General features: G+C 49.5%; 1 protein-coding gene across 1 annotated transcript in view; it reads right to left on the bottom strand.

The window, feature by feature from the left end:
- Positions 1-9,693, bottom strand: part of EGLN3 (egl-9 family hypoxia inducible factor 3) — a 32,161-nt gene extending 22,468 nt beyond the window's left edge. Inside the window, exon 1 of the mRNA XM_086748774.1 lies at positions 9,115-9,693. Within this exon, the coding sequence (XP_086604900.1) occupies positions 9,115-9,471 (357 nt within the window). The 5' untranslated portion in view covers positions 9,472-9,693. The remainder of the gene's footprint in view (positions 1-9,114) is intronic.
- Positions 9,694-13,649: the final 3,956 nt, after the last annotated feature.

Genomic DNA, 13,649 nt, shown 5'->3' with positions numbered 1-13,649 from the left:
GTCCAAACCAAATTGCTATGTAATGCTGTGCATCAATCAAAATCTTTTGTCAAGCTCCCCTATGTTCTGCGCCAATGCATCAGTAATTCACCCTGGAGCCCATCAAGGGGCCATCAGCTGCCCTAGGCAGAGGTACCAGCAGCAGTTCCCAAAATACCTCTACCCAAGAGCTCTTCTACTAATCCAATAAAACTTTTTCACAGAAGCTTAGGGAGTCTTGTGCTGCTGGCAGCTTTCTAACAACATTGTTTCAGTCTTCAGCTTTGTGACAGAGGGATTACAGTTATGATAAACCCAACTCAGCACTTCAAATTCCCTTGAGTTGGTATGCACACATCCTGCTTCTCCATAAATCTAAAACCAGCAGCACTTATTCACAGGCTCCCCTTCCTGACCTCCTCATTTTCACAAGCCATCCATCGCAAGATGGATGAGCGCTATGTGGCCTGCTGGTGCTGAAGGACCACTTGCCCCTGACCTATTACACAACGGGAAAAGGCAATCCAATTGAAACAGAAGCAGGAGAAAACTTTTTTTAAAATTAATATCTAAAAAAAAAAAAAAAAAAAAAAAAAAAAAGTACTTTGACTTCGTAAGAGTCATCTTGAAACATTTGACAAAAGTATCGGTCTCTTCAAAGTGTGTCAGGTCTGTTCAGCAAACATCAAGATTTCATCTGATGAAAAACGCATTCATGTTCGGGTCATTGTGGTTTTATCTTCTCTCCCTATCCCATCCCTTCCACATACAGAAAGGAATCGCTGAGGGAGTACAAACACTGTTGAACATCACCACCACCACTCCTCTAGGGAAAAAATAAAATCTGTGCAGCGTAGGAGAAAGATGCTTCCACGTACTAAACCAAGCAAATTGCTCAGGAAGCAACATGCAGGGTGAGGCTGTATTACGTGAAACCACCATCCAGATAAGTTTGGAAGTCAAAGAAATAAGAGTTTACAGTGAAATCAAATAAAGACTCTGGGATTAACACAGACAGCTGGAATTCTTAATGCAAAGAAACAAGTTCACTTTTACTGTGTACATGCTGCCCTGCATCAATGCATCTCCATTTAACTTTATACCGTTATTAGCAGTGACCTGTAATGAACTGAATTATTCATTAATAATTACCTTGGGAAAAGGCTGTGTACAAATATTAATAGCAAGGACCTCCCTCCCAAAATGCCAGCTCAGCAGGAAGACGCACTGAACTCTGAATCTTGCCATTTTCCCAGGTGGCTCTCCCAAGGATGCTCTGACTTGCACTGCTGTACACACCTCCCGCCAGTCCAAAGGACAAACACTCCCTGTAATCAGAGGCATTAATACCATCTGTATTACAGCATCCCTCCCCACAGAGCTGTGGAAGATTTACATTAACATTTTGGTGGATGAGAAGCTCAACATGAGCCAGCAAGGAATACTTGTTGCCCAGAAAGCCAGCTGCATCCTGGGCTGCATCAAAATAAGTGTGGCCAGCAGGTCAAGGGAGGTGATTCTGTCTCTCTACTCTGCTCTCATGAGACCCCACCTGGAGTACTGTGTCCAGTTCTGGTGCCCTCAACATAAGAAGGACATGAACCTGTTGGGGTGAGTCCAGAGGAGGGCCATGAAGATGTTCAGAGGGCTGGAGCACCTCTGCTGTGAGGACAGGCTGAGAGAGTTGGGGCTGTTCAGCCTGGAGAAGAGAAAGCTCCAGGGAGACCTTATTGCAGCCTTTCAGCACTTCAAGGGGACCTATCAGAAAGACAGAGACAAACTTCTTTAGCAGGGCCTGTAGCAATAGGACAAGGGGTAATGGTTTTAAACAAAAAGGGGGTAGATTTAGACTAGCTACAATGAAGAAATTTTTTTTACGATAAGGGTGGTGCAACACTGGAACAGGTTGCCCAGAGAGGTGGTGGATGCCCCATCCCTGGAAACCTTTAAGGCCAAATTGGATGGGGCTCTGAACTACCTGATCCAGTTGAAGATGTCCCTGCTTCTTGCAGGGGGGGTTGAACTAGATGACCTTTAAAGGTCCCTTCCAATCCAAACCATTCTATGATTCTATTACTCTATTCTATGACGTTTCATGAGCAATGAGCCCTCATAAAAAAACAGAGAGGCACATATTTACTTAGGGCATGCAAGTAATCGGGAGATTGGCAGGCACACCAGTAGGGCTACCACTGCAAGTCTCTGGGTTTGAGAGCTGATGTAATGGTTCTTGGAAAGACTGCTACCAATGTAATGGATAAGAAGGCACTAAGGGAAATGTGCTACCAGTGTGGGATAGACTGAAAAATCTCACCACTTTGCCATCAGCTGTGTAACTCCGGAGTCTAATAAGACTCATTATGCACTGCCTGATGGCAAAACTACAGACACTATAAAAAAGGCAAGTAACCTGTCCTGATGCCACAACACATGCAGACCACTCTGCTCTTTACATTGCTTCAGAGCTCAAACTTATTTCCCTTTCCTTACAGGATTAGTCACCTTCTGTCTTCCTTGGTGACTATGACTGCAAAGCACGCAGACCGGTTCCTAACACAGTGTAAAAGAAAGGTTATTAGGTGGCTACAGACTTCTCCTCTGTAAGAGAGGGAAAGGAGGACCAATAGTAGCCACATGGCTGCCAAAGGCTCTGGTTTCATGCCCACTGAAGACAGTACATTTTTTTCCACCATACAATACTAGTCTAGCATTGCACTACAGTCAGGTTCTTAAGAGTGATGATACACAACAGGTACCAAATTCAGGCTGCTTGTAACTTCCAATACCCAAATATGAGCTCAAACACCATTCCATAGAAGCTACTCACATTTCTGAACTCACTTACGGACATGTGCATCGCTGAACATAGAATATTGACCAATTTCTCCAATACCCTGCCCCTGCTGAGTGAAGAAGCAACCTGAAAGGTTCTTCAAGTGCCTTTTTCAGAGAAGTAGTATCTTTTGAAAGTTTCAAAAAGTCATTGAGAATAATTTGATGAAGAACAAAAATAAGAGCTAATATGCCCAGGCTTATACTCATTGAATGCTCTGATTGTCAAGCAAAAATGATACATTCCTGTGTATAATTAACCAGGCTAACTAATCTTGCTTGACAAACACAGATATAAACATCAGTTTTGACACTGAGCCAAAGCAACTCTAGGATTTGTGCCAATGCTGAATTCCTCAGTTTGATATCATAAAACGACTTGTCTGTTGTATTTACAGTTCCAATGGGTCTGGACTCTGCCAGCAGCCAGCCAGAAGAACAGATTTGAACTTACCCATTACGCCAGAACATGTGCATTTGATTAGAAGAAAGAAAAATTACGCATATTTCTTCTGGATGGTAGTATTCATCAGACCTCCCATTGTGAGTTAATTGCAAGGCATGCTGCTACGCAAGTATCAAAAATCCTTTGTAACGTGTAATAAAGCAGTATATCTCAATAGCCAGTATTGCTCTTCAGCTCCACAGCCAGTTTTTCGTTACCCTGCTCCTTACATCCACACCACAAATCAGAAAATGCAGCATTTCACTCTGCATTTTAATTGTAAAGAAGAGAACTGGAATGCTGTGGAATTTCTCTTTCTTCATATATAAATATAAAAATATCTCACCTCATCACCCGAGTTATGAGGGATTTGGTAAAACCACTCAACTTAAGCCTGTGACTTCATCCATTTCTTCAATCCTCAGGAACAGAACTCTTGTAAAGAACCTATTAGACAGGCCGTGTTCCAAAACCTACCTAAGAACACCTGGTCCTGTGGTAGACAGAAGGACCTGGTCTGGTTTTCAGGAAACAGTTGCTAGCCAAGGAGTGCCACCACAAAAGATTTGTTTCTCCTGCGACAGTCAGGGCGGGGTGTGCAGGGAGGTGTTGTTGCTACACAGATAGGATGCAGGAAACATCCCATAAAAAAGTTAAAGGCCCACATAGAGAATTTGAACTGAGTTTTCAAGAGTGTTCATAGCCCACAGGGACTTTTAAATAAACTGATCTCATATCAAAACCACTTTTTTTTAACTTCAAGCCATATACTTGACACTGAATGCAAGCAGTTGGGTTCTGAGCTAAAGACATCAGTCATGGATTTCTTTCAACATGGGTCAGCTCTTCAGACTATGACTTCTTGCCTTGTTTTCTAACCAGCAGTGCTCACTGGTGTCCAGCAAGAACAAGATGAGCTTGAGGTTGCCAAAGGCAACTTCCACGTGGATTTCAACCCATGACGGCACCCAAGATGGTAGCAGTGACGCAGAGCGGGACAAGGGTGCAGAGTCCATGCAGAACGCAGCCACACCAGTTCAAAGTACCTTCCACCCCTCGCCCGTGAGGACCAATGCAGCCCACTGGCAGCATGTCAAGTGCTGAATCAGCTGAGGTGGCCCCAGGCTGCGGGCGCTGATGGCATTGCTCGGGGACCCTGGCTGACCACAGGGAGAGCTGCCCTGCCCCTTCCCCAGCAGAGACAAAACACAAAAGGGGGCAACAGCCACAGCCTCGCAGCGGCAGGTGCGTACCCAAGCATCTCGCCACAAATGCAGCTTCTACAACTCTGCACACCAGCCAGCCGACCTGGATCCTGCTGGCCCCTGCCGCCCCACAGGTGGGACTTCCAGGGCCCAGGGCTCCCCAGGCTCTGGAGCATTTGTGGCTGCCAAAGAGACAGATAACCCAAACTCCATAGCACCCGTCACATCTGCAGCTTCTAACTTTTAAAAAGTTTTCTTTCTTATGTCTTGAAGGAGAAATTTCTCAAACAGTTTCTCTTCTGAAATATTTTCCTGCCTTGTTTTTGTTTTGTTTTGTTTTTAAGTGCTGTTGCTTTGATTTATTTATACTATAGGGATTATTTTTTTCTACAGGGCAGACATTTCACCACCTACAAAACTTTGCAATTGCCACCTAGAAAATTTTACAATACCTGGCAGGCACCTGTGCCACCTTTGCACCCAAGTAATATTCATTTGCAAGTGGACTCAAACATTCTACAGACAGTATCATCTCTGCAATCCCCCCAAGCCCCTGCAAACCCCAGTTAACCTCAAAAGGGGCTTTGGGACCTGAGCAGTCAGCAGCTGCAGCACATCACCCTTTCACCCACGGTCCCTGGAGCAGCACCTGGCCCAGGGCCACTCCAGGTGACTGACCATGGAGATCAAGCTGTGGCATCACTTCCCAGCCAAAACCACTCGCCAGCTTCTCTCCACCAAGCGTCAAATCTCCAACAGAGTGGAGATAGGTCCTCAAAACCAGGATGACCTCTGTCCTCAGGCCAGAGCATCCCTCTGCACAAGGACATGGATCTTCTCACACCGAGAAGACTCGCCTGGGTCAACGATGCCTTGGTGAGATTAAAGTCATGCTATTGTTTTAAAAGCATAAACTTCTAAAGAATGATGATGCTCATTTCCATGAGAAAAGGAGTTAACATGCAGCCAAAGGCTTACATTTAAAAAAAAAAAAAATGGTCTGGACTCCTAGCCCCATCTAATACCTATATCCCAAACCAAGAAATTATCATCTTTTTTTACACCTTTGTCAGGGACATGGACAGTGGGATAGACTGCACCCTCAGCAAGTTCACCGATGACACCAAGTTGTGGTGCCGTTGACACGCTGGAAGGGAGGGATGCCATCCAGAGGGACCTTGACAGGCTGGAGAGGTGGGCCCATGCCAACCTCATGAAGTTCAACCAGGCCAAGTGCAAGGTCCTGCACCTGTGTCGTGGCAATCCCAGGCACAAATACAGGCTGGGCGGAGAATGGATCAAGGGGAGTCCTAAGGAGAAGGACTTGGGAGTGCTGGTGGACGAGAAGCTCAACAGCAATGCGCCCTTGCAGCCCAGAACACCAACCACATTCTGGGCTGCATCAAGAGTAGCATGGCCAGCAGGTTGAGGGAGGTGATTCTCCCCCTCTACTCTGCCCTGGTGAGACCCCACCTGGAGTAATGTATCCAGTTCCGGAGCCCCCAGCATCAGAAGGACATGGACCAGCTGAAGAAGGTCCAGAGGAGGGCCATGAAGATGACAAGAGGGCTGGAGCACCTTTCTTATGAGGACAGGCTGAGAGAGTTGGGGCTGTTCAGCCTGGAGAACAGGAGGCTCCGGGGAGACCTGATAGCGGTCTTCCAGTACCTCAAGGGGGCCTATAAGAAAGATTGGGAGAGGCTGTTCAGTAGGGCCTGTTGTGATAGAATGAGGGGTCACGGTTTCAGAATAGAGGGAGGTAGATTTAGATTGGATATTAGGAAAAAATTTTTTACAATGAGGGTTGTAGAGCACTGGAACAGGTTGCCCAGAGAGGTCGTGGATGCCCCATCCCTGGAAACGTTCAAGGCCAGGTTGGATGAGGCTCTGAGCAACGTGATCTAGTTGGGGATGTCCCTGGTCCTTGCAGGGGGGTTGGACTAGATGACCTTTGAAGGTCCCTTCCAACTCTAACCATTCTATGATTCTATAATAGTACATGGCCAGCTAAGATGTTCTGGTCCAGTTGCTCAGGAAAACCCAATGCAACTCCAAATGTTAAGCCATGGACATTTTCTGGACATCCATTTATATGTATAATCTAACAAACAAAATAAAAATACACTGAATTTGAATATGGAGGTTTTCTGTATGCATTCACAAGACTTCAGAAGATAAGCAAAATGGGCAGGTTTAACGGTATAAGTGAAACGTCTACAGTTCCAATACCTAAAGGGGGCCTACAGGAAAGATAGGGAAAAACTCCAGGCCTGTTGTAATAAAATGAGGGGTAACAGTTTTAAACTAAAAGGAGATAGATTTAGATTAGATATAATGAACTTTTTTTTTTTTTAACACAATAACAGTGGTAGAACACTGGAACAGGTTGCCCAGAGAGGTGGTGGATGCCCCATCCCTGGAAACGTTCAAGGTCAGGTTGGACGGGGCTCTGAGCAACCTGATCCAGTTGGAGATGTCCCTGCTCCTTGCAGGGGGGTTGGACTAGATGACCTTTAATGGTCCCTTCCAACTCCAATTATTTTATGATTCTACAGGTGACGTGAGAACCCACATGCACTGTAGGAGTCAGCTGGTTACTCACAGGAATGATGTTCCTGCTGAAGGCGTCCCACATCTCAGTTACAGACAGCAGCTGCTATTCCAGGGCCTCACAGATCCATGGTACTTATTAGTATAATAAGGGGATTGGTTACTATTAATTTCTGATGGAAGTTCCTCTGCATTTAGTTTTACAAATGACATTGAGTCCTTTCAGCCCTCACCTGCAGTGTAGCCCTTCCATGCACTGTTTGGAGTCCAAAACCTTCCACACTAAATCACAAGAGCCGAAAGTCTCTCTCTTTACAGCAAGTAGCTCAGTATCCATTTATAAAACAAGTTATGTCCTCTCTGTTATTACTATTTGTACAAAAAATGACTGCAAGAACACCACAACCCAGTTTTAAAATCCTCCCTAAAACCCAAGGTCACTCCTCAAAAGACCCTTCTCCCCAGCCAGTGCCAACAGCCTTCAGGCATCCAGTTGATTCTTTCTCCAAATACCTTGTAGAAACGCTGGACAATCTCTTTTCATGCCAGTCCAACTTTAACACGAGCCCCTGGTTTGTCCCCTCCAGGTGGCCGGCAATGCACTTTCCACAGAAATCAGGCAAACAGAAGTCACCCGGAGAAAGAACTAGGATGACCTTAAAGGCATGCCAAAGCAGAGCGGTTATTTATACCTCCTAACACCAGGCTCCCACCAGGAGTAAGTGAAATCCAGTCTACTCACGTTTTAAACCAAAACTCCCCAAGCTTTAACCTAACTGATGGTCAAGAGCTAAGCAGAGGAGCAATGTTTCAACCTTTTATTATTCCCAGGATCATGTGGAAGTGGAGAGGGTGTGCATGAACAGGTTTTAAGGTGTTCCCAAGCAACTGGTAAACATCACCATACTGTTTTATTCGTTTTCTGTGAAAAAGAAAAAATCCTCAGCACCACTCACACGTTCCCTTAGTTCAGTGCGAGCTAGGACCAAGAGAAATGCCTAACTTTTCACTTTTGCAATTTGTTAAAAGTTTCATCGCTTCTATTTCTGGCACAGCTCTGACAGAAGTGGATGTTTTGAGAATATGCTATATATTATGGAATTCAAGTTGGAAATTAGGAAATAGGGGCACTTTCAGCATTTGGGACAATGAAGCAAACTTAATTCCAAGCCAGTCCATTCTGCCACAACAAAACAGGCAAGGAAAGAAAAGCCAAGTTATCTCAAACTGAAGTAATGGCATCACAAGTGCAGATAAACTTCATTAGGAAAGAAACTTGTAACACAAGCGTCCTCTCCATTTCTGAGCGAGAAAGGCTAGAAAAATCAACTGTCCTCTTAAAAAAAAAAAAAAGCCAAAACAAACAAACAAACAAAAAAAAAAACAACCAAAAACCAAACCCCACAACTTTGCTGACCCTAAACAGAGCATCCCTTATTTTGTGCCGCACACCCAACGCATAAAGGATGAACTCTTCAGCTGGCAGGAGCTGGACCATCGAAACTCCTTTGATAACGCTATCACATGGGAGCCAACAACGCAATAATCGGCCTGAGTCGTTGACGCGCGCAGGGAGGGGGTAGGGAGATTTTCCCTCCACCTGAGGCGGTTTTCCCAAGGACAGCCACGGTCAAGGCTGAGGTTTTTCGGCAGGGTGCGCCCCGCGTTGGTGGTGCCCGCTCTCCACGGCCGGGGCGCCAGGTGCAGCGGGCTCCGGCCCCACCGTCGGGAAGCGAGGAGCAGCCTGCAGCACCCCGGCACGGCTGCGAGGTGATCCCCGGTGGCACGGGGCGGGGGGTACGGGCTAGGGCCGGAGTCCGGCAACCGAGGAGGTCGCTGCCTGTACCGGCGGGGCGAGGGACCGGGAGCCCCGCGTTTGTAGCGAGACTCCCCCTCCTCCCGCACCCGGCCGCTGCCGGCGCTCCCGGGGCAGCGCACGGCCCCTCCGCCGGCCGGAGCGGAGCTGCGAGGACAGCCCGGCGGGGCCGCCTGAGCCACGGACACCCGCGGGCCGTGACACTGGGACTGGTGCGGGGGAAGGCAGCCCGTGTAAACTTTCCGGCAGGTCCCGCCGAGAGCTGCGGGTCGGGTCGGGAGCCTTACCTTGGATCGCTCCTTCACGTAGTACTTGCCGAGCCGGCTGCCGCAGTACATCACCAGCCGATCGATCAGCGTGAGGAGGAAGTTGATGGCCTCGCAGCCTTCCTCCGTGCCCCCGATCCACTTGATCTGGTCGCCGCGGAGGTGCCGCTTGGCGACGCCGCGGCTGGGGCCGGCTAGTTGCCCGTCGGCCAGCTCGCCATCGCGGTGCATCCGCTTCACCCGCTCCAGCACGCAGTCCCCCACCACCTCCCCCAAGAAGTTGTCCAGGTAGCAGAAGCCGATGTCATGCAAGCAGGGCACCACGTACTCCTGGGCGATTCTCTCCAGGTCCAGCCTCATGATGTGCCCCAGCGGCATGGCACTGCGGGGATGGGCGCGCCGATGCCCTGCTGGGAGGCGATGCCCGCCGGCTCCAGGCCGGGGCGGGCAGGGGCGCCGCCGCGGTGCGGGGCCAGGCGAGGCGAGGCAAAACTTTCGCCGCGGCTGCGCTCCGCGACTCGGCGGTGCTGACAGAACCCCGCGCTGCGCTGCTGTTACTGTTGCCGTCGCCCGAGCAGCGTGCGGGATCCCCCTAGCTCAGCCCCGCCCTAGGAACCAGGCCCAGCAGCTCCCGCCCGATTTATGGGCCGCGGCGGCAGGCGGCCCCGCGCGGATGAACGCGCCGGCTACGTGCGGGATGTGTGCTCGCCCCCACCGCCCGCTCGCGCGGCGCCGCCGCACGTGGGTGGAGCCCGCCCGGCGCGGCACCGCGCCGCGCGGCTCGCCCCGCCCACTCCCCGCCCGCAGCAAGCCCAGGCAGCCAATCGACTGCCGCGGGGCGCGGCCAGCCCGCGGGGAACAAGCGGCGGGGGTCTCCCACACGTGCGTGCGGAGGGCGGGACCCGCGGTCCCGCAAGCCCCGCCTTCCCAGGGAGTGGGCGTGGCCAGCGCCATTGAGGAATTCCCCCTTCGCATGTCGGCGGTCCCCCCGCCGCCGAGCCGTCCCGGGGGGCACCGGCACCCAGCCTCGCCCTCCTGGGGCTCCCTCCGGGGCTCCCGGGCTCGTCCAGGCGCGGCTTGCAAATGCACACCCCCTCCCGCCCCTGCATCTTACGTCCGGCACTTTCAGCACCAGACCGGAGTATTTCACGAGGCGGCAGGTGAGGTTTTTCTGGGCGAGGAATTATTTGATTTTTTTTTTTTTTTAGCTTTAACTGTTACAGCATAAATAGTGCTTCTCCTAGTTATTTACCCCCAAGGGCCTGCCAGGTCGTGCGGCTCTGCTGGCGGGAAACACCTCCCGGCCTTTCCGCGGCTTCGCCCCGCGCCAGCTTGGGTCAAACCGTGGCAAACGGCGTCCCTGGCTTCCACACGAAACCCCGCCTTCCCCCGCCGTAACCGTTTTTCGGTAGCGCCGTTTCCGCGCCGGCCGGCCACGGGGGACGATCCCGCGATGGCTCTCCGGTCTGTCCCCGGCACCCGCTCGGTTAAAGATGCCTCGCGAAAAGCGAAAACAAAGTGAATAACTACTCCGCTCCGCTCGCAACACGCAACGTGACCGCGATTTGCTGAACAAACGAACGAACAAAGCCTCCGCAGAAGCCCCGCAGTCCCCGTGTCGTCTCCTCCCCCTGCACCTCAGTCGCCGCCGGGGATCCACGCGGGACACGGGGCGGGGGGGACGACGCGCCCCGCGGGGGGGCCACTCTCGCACCCGCGGAGCCCCACGCAGCACAGCGCAGGCGTCACCGGCGTTTTGGTTGAAACCCAGCACGTTTCACCTACCCCCCAAAAAAGGCAAAACCCACGTTGGTTATCTTCTTCCGAGGGCTACGAGCAGCCCGCGCTGTTGGTGCTGCTTGAGCCGCAAATGCCAGGCCCTGGCACACGCAGGAGCGGGTCACATACCCCACGTTTGTTCTCCTTGAGCCCAGCAGCATCTACCCCCCCACGCATAACACTGAGCACAGGTCTAGGCCCCTAAAGTTGTTCCCCAGCAGCTCCAGCGAGAGCCAAGCAAGACTCCTAGATCAGATACATTCATATGCAGCGAGATACGGATTGTCAACGGACTTTATTTGATTTAGGTACACACTTCACATTAAAGTGGAGTTATAATTAATAAGATACAATTCTGAATCTTATTAATCCCTTAATGCTTATCTGAAAAATCAGTCAGGCACGGTAAGCTGAGAGCAGCTGTAATAATCAGCAAGGGACGCAAGATTAATTAAACTGCAAAATGTCAATGTTACGAAATTTGGATCCATTAGAAAACATTATTGCTGCATTGTTGTACTGTTCACACATTTTTGTCATGTAAAAGCTATGATATGCCCAAATCCTTTGATTTTTCTCCCTCTTTCTGATTTACATGCACAATCCTGTGCCAGAATCAAGTATTTGTAGACTCTGAACATCTAACCTTTTTATCAGGGGTAACGCTGCCACTTTGACAAGTCGAGTGCTGAGAGGGATACCTTCTGGCTGTAGCTGAAGTTGGTCGTTACAGCTCCCTTTTTCTCCTTTGGAGAGTGAAATTCTGAGTCAGGCAGATCTGCAATCAGGAAAAGCTGCCTTAGAGAGTTAGAGCTGTGTCTTAGAAAGCCGAGTCCACAGCCCCACTTGCAGAGTGGTGTTCACAGAGTTGCAAACACTTTTATTCCACAAGTCATGTCTTCTTCAGGAAGGCAACTGCTGCCCTTTGTTGGCAAATCAGGTTTCCTGGTGGACAGTGTGCTTGCCGCCTTGACGCATGGTGTGTTTTTCACACCTAGCATTTGCAGTAGATGTGTTACTTTTCCATGTAAAGATAAAACACCAGGAGAAACAAATCCCAAGAGTAGTGATTTTCTTTATTTTTGTTTACTGGCACTGTTTTACTTCATAGGTTTGCCCTGACTTTTGTGGGAAGCGTGATGATGATGGTGTGTGACAGAGACTGTCATTGCGTAAGTTGGGAACTCTTTCCCCATGCATACAGGTTGCACCCAGTGACAGTCGCCAAATCATTATATTGGAAGGGGTTTGTAACCCAAGCAATCACAATCTCTATGACACACCTGCATCACCACTAAGGAAGGGCAAATTCCTGCTCTAGCCCACAGGCTCTCTGCAAGAGCTCTCTCATTCCCCTTAGGGGTACCAAACCTGAGTGGAAGGATGCTGGGCTGCAGTTGCAGTAACTCCCAGGCTAAGCCGTGAACTTGCCAATACGACAGGCAGAGCCCTCCGGAGTGTCTACCCTCCTGCACAAGGACCACCCAGAGGAACAGCAGAGCCAGGGCAGGACCAGACACTGACACTTCCCGAGCACTTCCTGTGACCTCTCCACAGCTCCCCAAACAAAGCCATAGCGGGCACCATATAACACTGGTGCACAGGTCACAAATAAAGGCATGACGGTGTGAAACAAGGGAATTCACAATGTCACCAGCGCCTTGCGACATGCACAAAGTTTGTTTACAGTGCTGTGTATCACAAGCGTGAAAGGCGTCACCACGTTTTAATTAAAAATCCTACATCATTCAATTATATATGAGCTATCCCTCTGCCATGTAAAGCTCTGTTTATCCTTACGTTGTATAAACTTTTATCTTCCCTTCTAAAATTAACTCTGTATTTTCTTATTTTCCATTCTCGAATCTCATTTTCAAAAGTTTTCCGTCCTGCGTATCTGTTGCTTACACCTGCCTCCATGGTACGTATTTAATAGCGTCCAGGAGACTAAACCAGGACGTTAGCATGTGGACAAAATGATTTTAAGGAGATTTGTTTTAGACGATGAGACTAATTGGTAAGCATCACTGAAGCATGGATACCTTGTTACACACTTTTTTTTTTTTTGTCAGCAGAGTTTACAGGTAAACTGCTCCATGCTTTTTTAGGGCAGAGAGTTTTAAACATTTTGAGTCTTATTTTCAGATTCTTCCTTTTGGAAAGCCAGGCCACTTTAGTGCAAAGAGCTGAATCGCTAAGGCCCCGGAGAAAGAAAGGGAGGAGGGGAAGAGTATTCTTTATATCCGTGAGAAACTGAAAAATAGCATTTTTAATACTTCACGATGTGATCTGTGGAGCTGATGTCTCACGATTTAATTAGATGCTAATTGAAGGCCTGCCTACAGAAGGAGGTTTTCTGACGACACTGGTATGGCTGTACCAACCCCTCTCGCCAAGGGGCAGGGAATGTTTGTGCGGGGGTGACATGCCAGCGCTAGCAAATCTTGCTGTGACTGCATAAGAGGTCACTAACCCCACCTGCCCCCCCTCACCCCTCTGATGGAGGTTTCCACCTCTCCTCGGCGGGGCTGACGGAAGGGAACACGCAGTTTTGCCTCAGCCACTTCGAAAGCGCGAAGCATTGAGCTCACCTTCACTGGGGGCTCAGTCTTACACCAGAGCAGCCGAAACATCGGCACCTGTGTCTCATTTCTCTGCCTGCTGTGCAGGCTCCTGGCAGAGCAGACATCTTTTGGTGTGTTGTCTCCTCCGACTACAGCAGCGAGACTTGCTGAAGCTCATTTGTCAGCACCCGTCATATTATGTCATACTGAGAG

Source organism: Chlamydotis macqueenii, chromosome 5 (assembly GCF_036417535.1).
Source record: "Chlamydotis macqueenii isolate bChlMac1 chromosome 5, bChlMac1.mat, whole genome shotgun sequence".
NCBI lineage: Eukaryota > Metazoa > Chordata > Aves > Otidiformes > Otididae > Chlamydotis > Chlamydotis macqueenii.
The sequence above is the reverse complement of the archived record's forward strand: the minus strand, read 5'-3'. Positions and strand labels throughout refer to the sequence as shown.